Source organism: Populus nigra, chromosome 4 (assembly GCF_951802175.1).
Source record: "Populus nigra chromosome 4, ddPopNigr1.1, whole genome shotgun sequence".
NCBI classification, from domain to species: Eukaryota; Viridiplantae; Streptophyta; class Magnoliopsida; order Malpighiales; family Salicaceae; genus Populus; species Populus nigra.
In genome coordinates, this window is record NC_084855.1 from 21,497,349 (window position 1) to 21,515,055 (window position 17,707).

General features: G+C 30.4%; 1 protein-coding gene across 2 annotated transcripts; it reads left to right on the forward strand.

The window, feature by feature from the left end:
* The first annotated feature begins 3,970 nt into the window (after nt 1–3,970).
* LOC133691453 (CSC1-like protein At3g21620) lies at nt 3,971–9,770 on the forward strand. 2 transcript variants are annotated; one of them, XM_062111967.1, is made up of 12 exons: nt 3,971–4,420; nt 4,824–5,200; nt 5,544–5,690; nt 5,944–6,079; nt 6,358–6,459; nt 6,609–6,728; nt 6,905–6,985; nt 7,097–7,437; nt 7,540–7,785; nt 8,197–8,521; nt 8,663–8,896; nt 9,186–9,770. In XM_062111967.1, exons 2-12 carry the CDS (start codon nt 4,887–4,889, stop codon nt 9,441–9,443), a joined length of 2,304 nt encoding a protein of 767 aa, XP_061967951.1. In that variant the 5' UTR covers nt 3,971–4,420; nt 4,824–4,886; the 3' UTR covers nt 9,444–9,770. The 2 variants fall into 2 exon arrangements, with proteins under 2 accessions (XP_061967951.1, XP_061967952.1); XM_062111968.1 differs by lacking the exon at nt 3,971–4,420 and adding an exon at nt 4,538–4,669.
* The last annotated feature ends 7,937 nt before the right edge of the window (nt 9,771–17,707 follow it).

The window sequence follows — 17,707 nt, forward strand, 5'->3', positions numbered from 1 at the left end:
TAAGACATAGGCCTACAACTTTCATGCGGAGCCCAAGATTTCAAAAGGCTGTTTTCAAGTCCAAATTGTAGCAACAACAAAGAAGTCTGAATCTGTCCTGCAGCCCACACACTGTTCAGTGTTCAGCCTATATCTCAAGTTCTAGAAGTCCAAATGTTCTCAAATTTTTACCCTAGAAAGATGAGACAATTTCCTAGAACTTTCATGATTTAAGTTTGTTCAAATTATAACGTCATCAATGACGTTTTTGGCAGATAAGAAGATAAGAATTGTCACCAAGTCAAGATGTGGCCACCCACTTATCAATTAGTCAACAAATCAATAGTTTTGAATTTTGGCCTATAAAAGGAGGCATTTGCCATGTATTTAGGCATCTTGGTTTCCAGATCAAGATCATGCTTTTGCTTTCTCTTTTTATATTTTTTAATGTTTAAGTTTTGCTTATATTAATTTCTTACTTATGCTTTTCATTTCCTTTCCTTGTTTATTTATGTCTCTTTCTTTCATTATGTTTAACTAAGTTAATTATGTCAAGGTGAAAAGGGTACACTAATGGTGTAAGAATAAGTATAACATAAACTTAACATGGACCTTAATGTTGGATACTAACATGCTTTGTATTTGTTATCTTGTTCACTTTTAATATTTTGCTTGTTAAATGGTTAATCTAGATTTATGTTGTATAACACTTGGTACAACAAATACTTGGCACTTTCATAGCCCATACTGTACGGTATAACCGACACCTGAGCTATGAAAGGAACTTGATTTATTATTAACATAAGTTATAATCATGAATGTCTGGCAACATTTACAAGTATTAGCATTATTTGAATAAGATAACTAATGTAATCATGTTAACAATTTATAATCTGATTGGAACCTCCTTTGTGTGTGGTTTCCAATTGAATAATAAGAGTTTATACTATACTTGTTTGAAGTATCATTAGTGGATCCTCTAACCTTGACATTTGTTGTTATCATTGTTTAATCCTTACATTAATTTTCCATCTCAAAGTTCTCATCAACTTCTTCTTCTTTAGTATTAATATTACTACTATTATTACTACTACTACTACTAGTATTACTATTATTATTATTATTATTATTATTACTATTATTGTTATTGTTATTATTGTTACTATTGTTACTATTGTTGTTGTATTATTATTGTTGTCTATAATTTATACAATTAACCTCCCTGTGGTTCGACCCCGGTCTTGCCGGGTTATTTATTACTTCGACACTCCTGCACTTAGGAAAAGACATCAATCTTTTGGTCGTGTCAATCAACCAACAGAATATTAAATGATGAAATTGAAAAACAATTCAACTAAAAAAAGAAAAAAGAAACGCCGAGTCAACTGGTCTAACCCGCAACTTGGGTTATAAGACCGTGTAGAAAGCAAATAAAAAAAATATGAAACTCAATTCTTGATCAATCTAATATTGAATGATTAAATTGAATAAAAAATCAAATAAAAGAATGATAAGAAAATAACTTGAATGAACTTGAGTTAATTTATCAAACTCAAGTCAAGAGACCATGATAACTCCATAAAAAATAAATAAAAAAAGTTATAAAGTTCAATTCCAAATAAACCTAATATTAAATGATGAAATTAATAAAAAAATATTTAATAAAAAAAGTATAAAAAAACCTGATTCAACATGATTAACCTACAAAAATAGCGATCTGAATTATGAAACTGTGATAACTACATAAAAACAAAATAAAAAATAAAATTATGAAACTTAATTATTAATTAATTCAATATTGAAGAATGAGGTCGAGAAAAAAAAATTAAACAAATAACAAAAAATAATATAAATTAATACGGTTACTCTGCAAAACTTGCAATTTAGATCATAAGACCAATATAACTCCATAAAACAAATATGAAGTACAATACCCAATAATGATGCTCTTTTTTTTTAAATGAAAGCCGAAGTTTGAAATTTCAAAATAAAATATTCTCAAAACGTTTGAGGACTAATCACATGTGATGGAAAAAAACCTTGGCATATAAGTGGGAAGAGCAATCTTTATAGATTTTCTTTTCTTGGAAAGGAATCCAGTTGATACAATCATTTATATGTTATCAAAGGAAACACTATAGATATGATTGCAAAGCTATTCCTTTACAACTTGACACAAGAGATTCACATAATATCAAACCTTTTTCTCCTTTTCTGGCAAAGCAATTTAATTTTTTCAAGAGTTTTATTCAGGCAAAATGGGAAATCAAAATCCCTTAAGATCCATTATCCATTCATGGAAGAAAAAAATATGAGAAGTAGCTTAACTGGTCAGATTTTAAATTTATTTTTTAATAGTTATAAATTCGAGTCATCTCAGTACCATTTAAAAATTACATAATTATTAATTTTAGAACCTGTAATATTAGTTGAGATATCTATTTTTAATGGCCACTTCCCGTCCCTAAACCAATTTGCTAGGTGCTAAAAACCAGTATCTCTAGGATTTCAAGAAATACCATCATCAATGGGTTCTACTCTTCAAGAAGCGAAAATGTCTTTAATTAAATTAAGAGAATAGAAGTGAAAATGCAACAATATCATACCAATAAAAATACTAAATCAAGGGAAAAAAAAAGGTAAATAGAAGATTCTAGCAATAACGTAGATATTCCATACCAATCCAGTTATATATTATTTCCTTATATAAAAAAATCATCATATATTAAATTAGAGTATGAATTTGATATTGTTTCCGTAACGTTTACACCACTGACATATAAATTTATTATTATTTTCATAAATTGGTAACCAGAAAAAAAAAGTTATTGTTAGGATAGAACTAAGCAAGTAAAATCTTGTAAAAAGAAACACTTCGACAGAGTTTCAATCGAAATTTTTAAAAATTCTAATTTTTTAAAATTTAAATTATTTTTTTGATATTTTTAACATATTAAAAATAAATTTAAAAAATAAAAAAATAAATTTAATATATTTTTAAATAAAAATTATTTTAAAAAATAATTATTATCACAACAAATTTTGTATAGGCTCAAAGTCTGTTTGGTAATGCATTTTAATTTATTTTTTAAAATGTTTTTAAAATTATTTTTATTTTAAAGAACATTAAATTACTAGGTTTTGAACACCAGGAGAGAGAGAGAGCATAATTTATCATGAATGCCCGCAAATTTAGGTTTGAAACTTGAAAGGTCGTTTAAAACATGATTTGAATTGTCTTGTCTGGGCATGTGACCTTACGATTAAAGAGAAGAAAAAATATTATATCAGTTTGACTCTTTACCCACCAATTTTCTTTCTATTTCTCACCTTTTTCAAATTACGGACAGAAAAAAAAAGAATTAATTATATCATCTAAATTACGGACACACAAAAAAAAAATTTAATTATGATTTTATCCCTGTGGTGTAATGAAGTAATTGTAGAATTGGGTTTTTTCATCCTATTGCGGTGTAAATAAATTTTTATTTATTTAAAATTATTTTTTTATATTTTTAGATAGTTTTGATGAAGTAAAAAATAAATTTTTAAAAATAAAAATAATAATTATTACCACACTTCTCTTTAATGATTAATTAAATTAGTGACTGGTGAGTTTATTTTTTACTTTATACTGTTCTTATAATATTTTTCTTGTACGGTATTTAAATTTGACTAGTAAAAATGATTTTTTTTTTTTAAAGAAACAATTAAAATGAGTAAACTCAACGGTCCATTAACATTAAAACAACGAAGGCACTGTATGGTATAACGTATTCAAAACCATAAATACCAGTAAATAATTTCGATATCAATTAATTAATGGATAATTTATTATTAACTTTGAAAAACAAACAGACCATGGCATGGCATGGCATGGCTAGGAAGGAGTAGCCGTTATAGATCCATCGCTGTCACCTGCCTAATCTTTAATCACCTTACCTCCAAAAGCCGAGTCGGCAACGGCAGTGCCACCCCCACTTCCCCATCCTGTTCCTCCTTCAAAAAAAGAAAGAAAAAGGCAGTAGAAAATTACCCTAGACGACACTCTTTGTATTCTGTAACGTCAAAAAGAGAGTTTGAGACAAGACACCTCCTCCTCTGCTCCTCCCACTCTCTTATACTATCTCTCACACAGACACAGACATTGTGCGCGCGTCTGTCTCTTCCATATATATATATATATATATAAGGAAAACGAAAAGAGAAGGAGAAGAAAGTGCAATGACAGTGAAAATACTCTTACTTTAGCTTTTTGGACGATCAAGACAAGTAGGCAACCAGATGATGATATACACAAAACTGGGCGAGAGAAGGAACCGATAATACTATTACTGGTTCAAGACTTTGTAAAGTACGTACGTTTCTTCTGTTTCCCTCTTGCATTGCTCACTCAAACGCGAACGTTTTCTCGTTTCCACAGCGCTGCAGTGTTTCGAAGGTAACCAACCACAAGTTTGGATCCTTAGAAACATACACTATTTTGCTTTGATTTATTTACGGTGCTGCTGGTAAGCTTTTGAACTGCGGTGTGATTTTTTATATATTTAATTTTAGGTGTGTGTTTGGTTGCTGAGAAATTAAGTAGGGATGGAAGAAGGAGAGATATGAGTTTTTACTGGAAATTTCGTGTTACTGTTTGCTATTGTCTGGCATCTGAGGGATGAAAATTTTGAAAATTCAAGACTTTGTAAGCCCCTTGATTTTGAGATTCCAGATAATTGTCGGTGGCTTGATTTTCATGTGAATGAAGACCTTGTTTCCTCCCTTTTACTCCGATTTTAATTTGTACATTGATTTGCTGCAATGAATTTGAACACTAAAAAGGTTGTCCTTTGATGCAGGGATCGGAAGATAAATTATTGGCTGTTTCACGTGAAGTGGATAGATAGATAGACAGAAAATATATGGCGACACTGAGTGATATAGGAGTAGCAGCAGCTATTAACATTCTCACTGCGTTTGCTTTCTTCTTCGCATTTGCAATTCTCCGGATTCAACCAGTCAATGATAGGGTCTACTTTCCCAAATGGTATATCAAGGGATTAAGGAGCAGTCCTTTTGGCACTGGTGCCTTTGTTGGCAAGGTTGTCAATTTGGACTTCAGGTCATATGTGAGGTTTCTCAACTGGATGCCTGCGGCATTACATATGCCGGAACCTGAGCTCATTGACCATGCTGGATTGGACTCTGCTGTTTACTTGAGGATTTACCTGATAGGGTATGATCTGATAGTTATTTTATTCAATTTTTGTTATGCGTTTTGTGTGATTTGCTTGTGATGGATACGTGGTCTAATTTCGATTGAAATTGGTATTTTGATGTCTTGAAATGTCTCTCTCGAGTCTCTTCACCTAACCTTGAAAATGTTCACATATACTCATTTGTCACTGTTCATCAGTCAAAGCCAGAGTGCTCCTAGGAGGTTTGGTAGGTTTACTCTGATTTTATGAATGATGCTGCCCCAATTACAAACTGTTAGTCCACCCTTTCACATATTATTGACTTGTATAACCTTTATTCTCAAAGACTCACTCTTCCTTTTTATTTCCTCTTAAATGCAGGCTTAAGATTTTTGTTCCTATTGCATTCCTGGCCTTCGCTATCCTGGTGCCAGTGAACTGGACAAATAGCACTTTGGAGCGTTCTAATTTGACTTACAGTGATTTAGATAAGCTCTCTATTTCAAATATACCCACTGGATCAAACAGGTATGCAACACCTCTTGCCAATTCGTTTTGTTATCTTTTCTGCTTTTAAATCAAGTTTCAAAAATATTTTTAGTCTAATGTTGAACAGTTCTTTAACAATTGCGAACTGTCTGCAATATATATGAGAACTAGGCCAATTTTTCACTTAATAGCCTTTTCCTTTCAATAATGAAATTTACTGTATTTGTTTCTTCAATAGAATTTCTTGCTCGCAGAGTAGGTTTGAATTCTCAACGTAAAATTTTGGTTGCAGATTCTGGACCCATTTGGTGATGGCCTATGCCACTACCTTTTGGACATGCTATGTGCTAAAAAAAGAGTATGAGATAGTGGCTAAAATGAGGTTGCATTTTCTTGCATCAGAAAAACGACGTCCTGATCAATTTACAGTAAGAGCAATTCTGCTAATGCTATGTCTTTAAAGCACTACAGTACTAATCAAGAAGGTGGCATGAAATCAAGGTTGGACCATCAATTAAAGATATATAGGACTGAGAACATCTTCAGGGCCAATCAGATGCTGCTAGATGCATGCCGCAACCATGCTTTGATTTGACACATGGATGCATATTCTTCCAGAAAAAATAAATTAATGATCTCCTTTGAGCACTCTTAGTAACTCTTTTCTTCCAGTTCCTCATTGGTGAAGTAATGTACTTTGGTACAGGTACTGGTTAGAAATGTGCCACCAGATGCTGATGAATCGGTTAGTGAACTCGTGGAGCACTTTTTCCTAGTCAACCATCCTAATGATTATCTCACTTACCAGGTTTGATCTTTTATTTGATAACAAACGGGAAAAACATTTTCATGAAATAGCTTCAATCTCTTCTGTCACCTATTTTGGCCCTAAAAGCTGTTCTGGGTAGGTAAATCATGTTATGATTCTTTTCTCTTGTTTTTAACATTTTCTTGCAGGTTGTCTACAATGCTAATCAACTTTCTCACCTGGTCAACGAGAAGAAAAAGATGAAGAACTGGCTTGACTATTATCAAATCAAATATTCAAGAAACAAATCCAGAATGCCCTCCCTCAAGGTAATTATTGCTGATGACATCCTATTGAAGTCACGAGTTTTTGGTTTTTTTACCTGGTTTTTATGCCTTTCCAGATGTAGTGCTTCTACACTCAATTTACAGGACAAAGTATAAGAAAATGTTATTCAGATTCTAATCACTAACAGGTTGTGCCAAATTTATTTTTCATTGAGCAGACTGGTTTTCTTGGCCTTTTCGGGACTAGGGTGGATGCAATTGATCACTATACATCTGAGATTGAGAGACTGTCTAGAAAAGTAAGTGGTACTTCACAATTAACTTCATGTTGATAATATGAACTTAGTTGAGGTAGTCAATATTAATGCAAGCAATTAACCATATGTTCTTTCAAAATTAATAATGGCTAGATCTCCTTGGAGAGAGATGAGATTGTGAACAATGCCAAGGCAATCATGCCAGCAGCATTTGTTTCCTTCAAAACTCGATGGGGAGCTGCTGTTTGTGCACAAACACAACAATCCAGAAATCCAGCTATGTGGTTGACTGAGTGGGCTCCTGAACCCCGTGATGTATACTGGGACAACCTCGCAATTCCATTTGTTTCACTGGCACTAAGAAGGCTCGTTATCGCTGTCACATTTTTCTTCCTTACTTTCTTCTTTATGGTTCCCATTGCATTTGTACAGTCCCTTGCAAACATTGAAGGAATTGAGAAAGCACTCCCGTTCCTGAAACCTATAATTGAAATGTGAGTATCTTCTTCTCAGGTTTGACCTTATTCTTATTAGATATACCTGTGTTCATCATTTGTTTGTTTCACAGCTGCGTGACATTTAATTATTTCATGCAGGAAAGTGATAAAGTCATTCATTCAAGGTTTCCTTCCTGGAATTGCTTTGAAGATATTTCTTATTTTTCTACCCTCCATATTGATGCTAATGTCTAAATTTGAGGGATTCATTAGCATATCAGGCCTAGAGAGGAGATCTGCGGCTAGATATTATATCTTCCAGTTCATTAATGTATTTCTCGGAAGCATAATCACCGGAACTGCATTTCAACAACTGGATAATTTTATCCACCAGTCTGCAACTGAGTATGTTGTTCTCATATTGTCAATGTTTCCAATATATTAGCCTATGCAGCACTTGAAATTGTTCTCTCGATGCAGCTCGACATCTGTTTGTGTGTGCTTTGTGCATTAGCTCCAGGAGTTAGAAAAGATCACTTATAAAGCTTGATTCACTGCCTTTTTTACTTTAAATTTTTAGTTCTGCTGTTTGTTTTGTTTTTGGTTGTTTTAGCCATGCATGCAAGGGGATTATATGCAATCCCATGTTGTGTTAGTAGAAATTGGACCTTCTGAAGTGTATGTGGTGAGCTTTTAGTAGATGCTCCGAGTCTAATTATCTTAAAACTTTTGCTTCATACATTTCTCGCAATTCAATCAGTCCATAATTACCTATGAGTTTTATTGTTACTCAACACTTTAATCCAATGTTTGCAGAATACCAAAGACAATCGGAGTATCCATACCTATGAAAGCAACTTTCTTCATAACTTACATCATGGTTGATGGGTGGGCTGGAGTTGCTGGGGAGATTTTAAGATTGAAACCCTTGATAATCTATCACCTGAAAATGTTTTTCATGGTGAAGACCAAAAAGGATATGGAAGAGGCGATGGATCCAGGAACTCTTGGTTTCAACACAGGGGAACCACAAATACAACTTTATTTCTTACTTGGCCTCGTTTATGCTGTGGTGTCGCCCATCTTACTTCCTTTCATTATAGTATTCTTTGCCCTCGCATTTGTTGTGTATCGTCATCAGGTAAAAACCTGAATCACATCCAGAATTGTCATTCAAACTACAGTTATGCATGTGTTATGTTTCTGCAGTATGCATTACAAGCACTACATTATTGGATTGCGGGGATCCTCACTGAAAATAGATTGCTGCATGAAATTGTAGATTATAAATGTTTACAATCAGGAGTATGAGAGTGCTGCAGCATTCTGGCCTGATGTCCATGGACGCATCATAGTAGCAGTAATTGTCTCACAGCTACTGCTAATGGGATTGTTAAGCACAAAAGAAGCGGCTCAGTCAACACCGTTGCTCATTGCACTCCCAGTATTGACAATATGGTTCCATTTGTTCTGCAAAGGCCGTTATGAACCTGCTTTTGTTAGATATCCATTGCAGGTAATAAAGCAAGCTTGGTTCATCTTCTCTCTTTTGTTTTTCCTTTTTCTCTTTTCCAGATTTCCTGAAACAGAATAATACAACCAGTTTCTGTTGTATAAATCTCAAAAATTCTCTTGGCATGTTTTGCCTGTTCAAATTCCTTTTATCATAATATAATGCTTTAATGCTCTGTGTGAGCACTTACCATCTTTATTTCAGTGTTCTTATATCGTCATCGTTTGGTGTTAATTTCCCCGGCTTGAATAATCTCATCTTCACCTTTTCTGCCATTACCATTGTTTTGCAGGAAGCAATGATGAAAGATACATTGGAACGAGCCAGAGAGCCCAACCTGAACTTGAAAAGCTTCCTTCAAAACGCTTACATCCACCCAGTTTTTAAAGGCGAAGACGATAGTGACAGCGATGAAGCGCCTGAAGAGTTTGAGAAAGAACCTGATCTGGTCCCAACAAAGCGCCAGTCTCGAAGGAATACACCATTGCCAAGTAAACATGGCTCAGCTGCATCCTCCCAGCCTGAAGCTCAGGATTATCCACTTCTTTGAAACTCGTGTGTACATGCGAGACCTTGGAAAATTAAACTGGCTGAGCTCAGAAGAGATTGTACATGGGATAGTAGGATATGAAGACTGAGTGAGCCGTGCAGAAGAACACAACTGGGAAATAGGAACAACTAGAGAGAGAGATGTTGAGAAAATTCTAGTTTCTACGTCTGGTTTATATTAGGTTGGCTTTAGTTTGATGGAAACAGCTAAAAGGTTGAGCAGAATAATTTGTTCATGCATTTGTCATAATTTTGTTTATATTTCCTAGTAGGAATATTTGTTGAACAATAGTTGAAAACACTAAAGTACACTCAGTTTCCTATTCAACACTCTTAATTCTACACGCACATACACATTAAATTATCTTTGTGAGATTACACCTCAAACTATCATAATTTAATAAATATTCTAATTAACTAGTTTAATGTAAATCCTTTTTTATGAAGGATTTCTATTTACACTAAAATCTTAGTTCATATTTAACAATTCATATTTTAAATTAAAGTTTTTAAACACTTAGTTTAGCAATGAGGGCTATCCTCTATCCTGGATCTTCATGTAGAAATGATAGTTTACATTCAAAATAGACCATCAATTTTGAGCTATCAAAGATTGTATCATGCCTAATAATTGGAGCAAAAACTTCTTTGTACTCTTGTTGTATTCTTACTTGTAACCTTTGAGCTACCAAGCATGTTTTATATTTATCAACTTCATCGCTATTCTATAATTTTGTTTTATACACCGAATTTACACCAATTATCTTTTGTATTTTTGAAAGCTATATCAACTCCCAAATATTGTTTTTCTTAATGACATCAATTTTATTATTCATAGCATTTTATCACTTTGTTTCTTTAACGACATCTTCCAAAGTTATAGAATTATATTCTAAGAATAGAGTGAAATGAGTAAGTGAATCAATCTATTATTACTCAATCACTTAGGCCTTTTTCTAACTTGTTATGACATTTGATTATTAAGTGTGGTAGAGTGTTTTGATCATCTACTCGTTATAGTGCTTTATCCATAGGCTTTTCCTTCTTTTTTTTTTCATTATTTTCACCATCTAAATTCATTAGAATATTTTGTTTAACGCCATCATTGCTAAAAAATAACATTATGACTAATAATAATTTTATTGGTGTTAGAATTATATAGTTTATAAGTTTTTAAATAATCACTAATAGCAAGAAAAATGCATTTTCTCTCTTGTCATCAAGCTTTTTCCTCTTTTAATCTGGAGTATGAGCAATGCACCCAAAAATTCTAAGATTATCAATCGTCGATCTTCGTCCACTCCAAGCTTCCTCTAGTGTTTTATCTTGAACGACAAGTTTGAAACTTCTATTCAAAACATGAATGCTCTAATTTACTACTTAAAGCCAATAAGATTTTGGTATGCTACTCTTTGTTAAAACACTTTGCATCATATCCATAATAGTGTTCTATTCAAAACATGAATGCTCTAATTTATTATTTAAAGCCAATAAGATTTTGGTATGCTACTCTTTGTTAAAAGACTTTGCATCATATCCATAATAGTGTGATTCTTCCTTTCATAAACATCATTTTGTTACGGAGTATTGACTAAAGGTAAGTTGCCTCTTGATTCCATGCGTTTGACAAGAATTTGCAAATTCTTGTGAGCTATACTCTCCACCACGATATGTTCAAAAAACTTTTATTGGTTGGCTAGCTTCATTCTTAAAAAGTGTTTTATACCTCTTAAAAAGCTTTAGATTTTTCTTGCAAAAATAAACCTAAATTTCCTTACTATAATCATAAAAAAAGATGATTATATATCTTTTATTTGTAATAGAAAATGGAGTTATTGGCCCATAAATATCAGAACGAACAAGCTCCAATGTTTACTAATAACAAATTCTTCACAAACATGAGAAGGAGTTGAAATTTTAGAAATGCATGTCACCATATCTTTTTGATGTAGAATTCTCAATCTGCCCAAATTAAAATGTCCATAGCGAAAATGTCATAACAATACTTCCTCATTTAATCTCATAAAAAATATGAATGAGTAATATTTTAAAGATACAAAGGAAAAAAATTAATTCATCGTCATGTTAACTTTAGTAATTAAGCCCAATTTGTCATCTTCAATTCTACATACTTTACTTTTTTATATATATAAATCCATATCCATTTTCTTGAAGTTAACAAAGTAAATTTATTTTTAATTTTGAAACAAAGATGTTCAAAAATTAGTAATAGAAGACATGTAAATATAGATTACAAAATTGAAAAGAGGTATTCAGGACTGATGATAAAAGACACGTGGAGACAAATTGCAAAACTAACTCGTCAGTTGGTGAAGGTAAGGAGGCTAAACGATCGTGAGAAGAGTAGTCATGGATCCATGACTAATTTTGAGAACCATTTTAAAGACATGAGTAGAGAAAGCAACTTCTTGATCAGGATGAATATGATATTGAAATTGAAAGTTTTGATAATTCTAGTTTCTTTGCTGATTGGAATCAACACCAAAATTCGATGAGGATGTTGTTGAAGGAAAAGATTTAGATGCAAAATCTTTTATTTATGATGTCCATGAGAATGGAACCAAGTTAGTTATGGTTCCAGAGGTATTTTTGATGAAGCACATTACAAATGATGTGCCCCACATATCCTTGAGGAGAATTTTGTAATTGATAGGGTTAAAGTTTATGTTTTTACACTTCATATAAAGTTGTGAAGTAGATTTCCAAATCTTTTGCTAATACTAAGATTTGTTATGTTGTTAGGGAGGATATGTGTGACAGATATGATGTTTCTAACGAAAAAACTACTAGAATTGGTTTATAAAACATATAGAGGGTCTTTTAAGGCAACATTCATTCACATTTAATGTTAAAAACATATTGAATTTTGTGATCTAACATGACTATTTTCACATGTTTAAAAAAAAAACAATTAAAGGTGAATAAAAAATTGTTCTCAATGAACCTTTGAATAACAAAATTTTCAAATCCAAAATAGTTTATAGATTGAGCTATGAACTTATGGACTCATGAGATTGGACATGAGTTGGTTAACAATAAAATATATAAATTAAGTGATATGAATAAATTCATGAATTGTTTTATGAATTATAAATACTCATAAACTATGAGTAATTTATAAACTATAAACATTTATGAATTATTTTATGAATTATAAATACTAAAAAATTATGATTAATTCATGAACAATGAACATTCATGAATTTTTTTAATGAATATTCATGAGTATATTTTATGAATTTAAAATCCATGAATTGTTTTGTGAATTATGAGTACCTAAATAAGGAGGAGTTGTTGGAATCCTCGAAGGCTTATTAAATAAAGTTTTTGACATCAAGTGAGAAGCAATAAAACCTTAAAGACAAATGATTAATTCATAACATCAATAAAATTTCATATTGAATATATTCTAAGAACTTCAACAAGTAAGTACTCTAACTAATTTTGTTTAAATATAATTTCAATACCTATTTAGTTTGCATGCTAGGATTTTTCTCCTTATATTTATGCAAATTTATATATTTGCATAGTAACCATACTAGCTTTTGTAATAATTGCATGATTATCATGCTTTTATATATTTGCATGATAATAAACGAAATAAATAGGCTCATTTGTCTAATTATCTTTTTATATGTGCCTTTTTTAGACAACAAAGATTGAGCATGTAAAGGGTGGGAAACTCTTGATTAGACATCTACGAGATCAAGGCAACAATAATTTGAACTTGAGAATGAGTTATTTCCAACTCCGAAAAACTAATGCAGGAGAATTTTTAGGAAAGTTATTTATTTTCTTAGTTATTTTTATTTTGTCCTATTTACTTTAGGAAATTAAATATTATGCATAACAATTTTATTTTTCCTAATTTATTTAGGACTTTTATTACTCTTTCTTTATTTTTTGGTTTTCTAGTTGTTTACGTTAGTTTTAAATTTATTTAAAGAGTTGTAAATCTCTTTAAAAGATATACTATTTGAAAAGCATTCAAAGAGAAATATTAAGTAATAAAATTTTGAGCTATGGTTTTTGTGTGTTGACCTTACTAGGTATAATTTTGTGTTGTCTATTCTTGCGATATTTCTTAGATTGTGTTGTATCTGTGTCAATTTCCAACTTAATTTTTAATGCAAAATAAGAATGTTTCGACGTTATGAATGTATTTTTTGATATTATTTTTTTAATTGAAAAATAGAAAGATGACATCTACATTTAATAGAATAAATTGAAAAATATATGAATTAACAAATAAATAATTATTGTTAATGTTAATTAAAGACTAAAGCGAAAAGTTGATTTTCCTTTAAAAAGTAAAAGATAGATGCATATATAAATATTTTACTTCAACTATTCTTTTTATTTTAAAAGTTTTTAAAAAAACAAAACATTATCTTAGAAGTTAATTTTGGTCTCTAAATATATTTGATTTCATTTTTATAATGCATCGTGCAAATAAAACTTATTTATCTAAAATTTAAGAGAAAAAAGTTTAAAGATAAATTTCAATAATTTTTTTGAAGTATTATGAAATTATAGAAACAATTCACAAAATCAATTGTTTTTTTTTTTAAGTAAACTAAACAATTTATAAAACAAAAATGAGAGAGAGAGAGAGAGAGAGTATTAATTAAGATTTAAATTAAAAAAATCAAGTACCTAGTCAAAAATAAAAAAGGCTAAGCCCATATATTTGCTGTAGTTTTTTATTATTATTAATAAGCAGACAACATGTTATCTGCTCTAGAAGTTTTTGTTTATCTTAGCAGGTGACTTTGACTCATCATTCATCATGGTAGATAATATATCGTTTGCTGGATTATTTTTCGATCACTTCTGATGATGAAAAAATTAGAGTCTGAGTTTTTGAACCTCAGAAATTTATTTTTTCAAATTAGTTGACAAAAAAAAACACCTTATAAACCTCAATAAAAATATTTTTGACCCTAAAACACCCTCTAATTCATTTTAAAATATAAAATTAAATCAAATAAAAAAATTGCATGTCCCGATTTAGTTTATCTAGCATGTTAAAAGAAAAAACCACCTTGATTTAACTCTCATTTTTAAAACAAACTCATTGATACCAAATTCAACATGTTTTGTAGCCGTTTAAATACTTTATCTCTCTTTTTTCTATTTTTAGTGACTTACTTTCTTTCCTCAACATCGAGGAACGGGAACAAACATAAAAATAAAATTTCAAACTTAAACATAAAAACCTAAAACAATACGGATCAACTATATGTAATTTGAAACTTTAAGGGCTAAATTAAAGTTTTCCTTGTCTTTTATTTTTTTACTTGGTCATTGTTCTTTCAAGTTTTTGGTCAACTATAATCTAAAATTCTATTATATAGAATCAAAATATGATTGGGAGTGGAAATATTCTATTACATATCGAATATTCAATAACATGCAAATAGAAACAAATCCCTATACATAAAACCATTTTAAAATAACTAAAAGTGATGAAATTTAAAGGAAATAAAGTTGAATGTTGGAAGTGCAAAAGTATAAAACTAAAAATTTTAAAGACTTGAAAAGAAACAATTGGCTATAAGAAATGGAGAGGGCATAGAAAAATGTAAGAAGATGAGATGTTTGTATCGTGGAACATCATCTTTTTAATATATAGTCAAAGAAAGTTAAAGTTACAATCAAATTAATTTAATGAAAAAATAATCATAAAATTAGCTATGAATTTGACCAAACCAATTATTATAATTTTCTATTAGGTGGATTTAGCATGACATGCCAACAAATTAATATTCTCTCTTTCTTTTCTTGTCCTAAACAGAAAATAAAATAATAAAAAAAACCGTCTAGTTTCTCGCATCAACAACCAACCTTCTTTTTCCGCCCTCTTTCATGATTTCATCCCCATTTCTCATCCTTCCCTTCCTCCCCAAGTCTAGAGAGAGAAAGGAGGAGGATTCTGCAAATACAAAGAGATAGAAAGACAGGCTATCGGGAAGGATCGTCTAAATAATTGAATAAAAAACACTAGGCAAGGAATGGAGGTTGGAGGAAGAGCTGGGCCTCAAACGACGACGGCGTCTTCTTCTTCATCATTGTCTGCAATGCTATTGTACAACCTTCCTCTCCTCTTTGCCTTGCTCTCTTTCGCTCTCGCTCAATTCCTTAAGCTCTTCACCACCTGGTCATTCTCTTTCCCCTCCTCTTCTTTTCTTTTTATCAAAAGGACCCATCCCAATTTCATTTGATTTTTTTTTCAAGCTAGTTTGTTTTATTGAAGATTAAAGGATCAAAATTTGTTAATCTAGGTTCCGTTTGTTTTTTGGAAAGTGGTTTTTAGGAAACTAATTTCCAAACTTTCCTGTGTTTGTTTGTCATTAGAAAAGTTGGTTAACGGAAAACACTTTCCAGTAAAAAAAAAATTTGGCTTGGTTTCCAGGAAAGTGTTTTCCTTTCATTTTGGGCGGAAAACACTTTCCAAAAATTGTGAAAAATTTAAAAATATCATATTATTTGCTGATTATATCAAAATTGGTCCTCACACTTTTGATTGCTATACATATTTTGTTTTGAATATTTGTTTTTCAATTTCATCCAGTGAAATTTAATTTTTATATTAATTTTGGTCATTATTTTTATAATTGTTATTTTTTTTTCCTTATCATTTTTTAATTGAAATTTTTTATCCATCAAATTTGATCCTCATTCTTTTGATTGTTACTTATTTTATTTGAAATAATTTATGAAATGTTAATTATTATTATTTTAATTTATTCATCTTTCATCTTTCAATTTTTTATTTTTTAGATTTGATCTCTATTATTTTGATTATTATTTATTTTATTTGAGATAATTTATGAAATTATTTTTTTTTCAATTTCATTCTCATTCAACTTTTTAATTTGTTAGATTTGTTCCTCATTATTTTAATAAAATTGAAAAAAATAAAACATTAATAAGTTATTTTTCAGCTTATTTTCCATGACATAACCAAACATTAGAAAATGTTTTCCAACTTATTTTTCATTACACTACCAAACATCAAAAAATAATTCACTTTCCAAAAAAAAATACTTTCTAACAAATAAACGAGACCCTAAAGATTTCCCTTTTCAATATCTCTCTTCTTTTAAGTGGGTTTTATTTTTCTCCCCATGCCACCCATTATAAGGATTGTACCATCCATTTCTGCAATTGCAGAGATAAAAGGATATGAACTTGAATAAATATGAATTTGTCTTATGGCTGTAATTAATTTGTTGAGTTTAAGATTATATCATGTAGCTCAAATTTTCAATATTTTTGTCCTAGATGCTTAAGTTTTTATAAAGAGATTGAATATTATTCATTTAAGTTCATTGGACCTTGTTAAGAATGCACCTAAACAAGGAGGAGTTGTTGGAATTCTTGGAGGCTTATTAAATAAAGTTTTTGACATCAAATGAGGAGCAATAAAGCTTTAAAGACAAATGATTAATTCATAACAACAATAAAATTTCATATTGAATATATTCTAAGAACTTCAACAAGTAAGTACTCTAACTAATTTTGTTTAAATGTAACTTCAATACCTGTTTAGTTTGCATGCTAGGATTTTTCTCCTTATATTTATGCAAGTTTATATATTTGCATAGTAACCATACTAGCTTTTGTAATAATTGCATGATTATCATGCTTTTATATATTTGCATGATAATAAACAAAATAAATAGGCTCATTTGTCTAATTATCTTTTTATATGTGACATTTTTGGACAACAAAGATTGAGCATGTAAAGGGTAGGAAACTCTTGATTAGACATCTACGAGATCAAGGCAACAATAATTTGAACTTGAGAATGAGTTATTTCCAACTCCGAAAGACTAATGTAGGAGGATTTTTAGGAAAGTTATTTATTTTCTTAGTTATTTTTATTTTGTCCTATTTACTTTAGGAAATTAAATTTTATGCATAACAATTTTATTTTTCCTAATTTGTTGAGGACTTTTATTACTTTTTCTTTATTTTTTGCTTTCCTAGTTGTTTACGTTAATTTTAAATTTATTTAAGGAGTTGTAAATCTCTTTAAAAGGTATATTATTTGAAGAGTATTCAAAGAGAAATATTCAGTGATAAAATTTTAAACTAGGGTTTTTGTGTGTTGACTTTACTCGGTATAATTTTGTGTTGTCTATTCTTGCGTATTTCTTGGGTTGTGTTGTATCTGTGTCAATTTCCAACTTAATTTTTAATGCAAAATAAGAATGTTTTGATGTTATGAATGTATTT

What these genes read in the sequence shown, in the direction of transcription:
- LOC133691453 (XM_062111967.1), top strand. Translation starts at nt 4,887, where the DNA reads ATGGCGACACTGAGTGATATAGGAGTAGCAGCAGCTATTAACATTCTC. An exon ending in ATGATTATCTCACTTACCAG is followed by an intron (nt 6,460 to 6,608) that starts GTTTGATCTTTT and finishes ATTTTCTTGCAG; the next exon opens with GTTGTCTACAATGCTAATCA. An exon ending in TTGTTAGATATCCATTGCAG is followed by an intron (nt 8,897 to 9,185) that starts GTAATAAAGCAA and finishes ATTGTTTTGCAG; the next exon opens with GAAGCAATGATGAAAGATAC.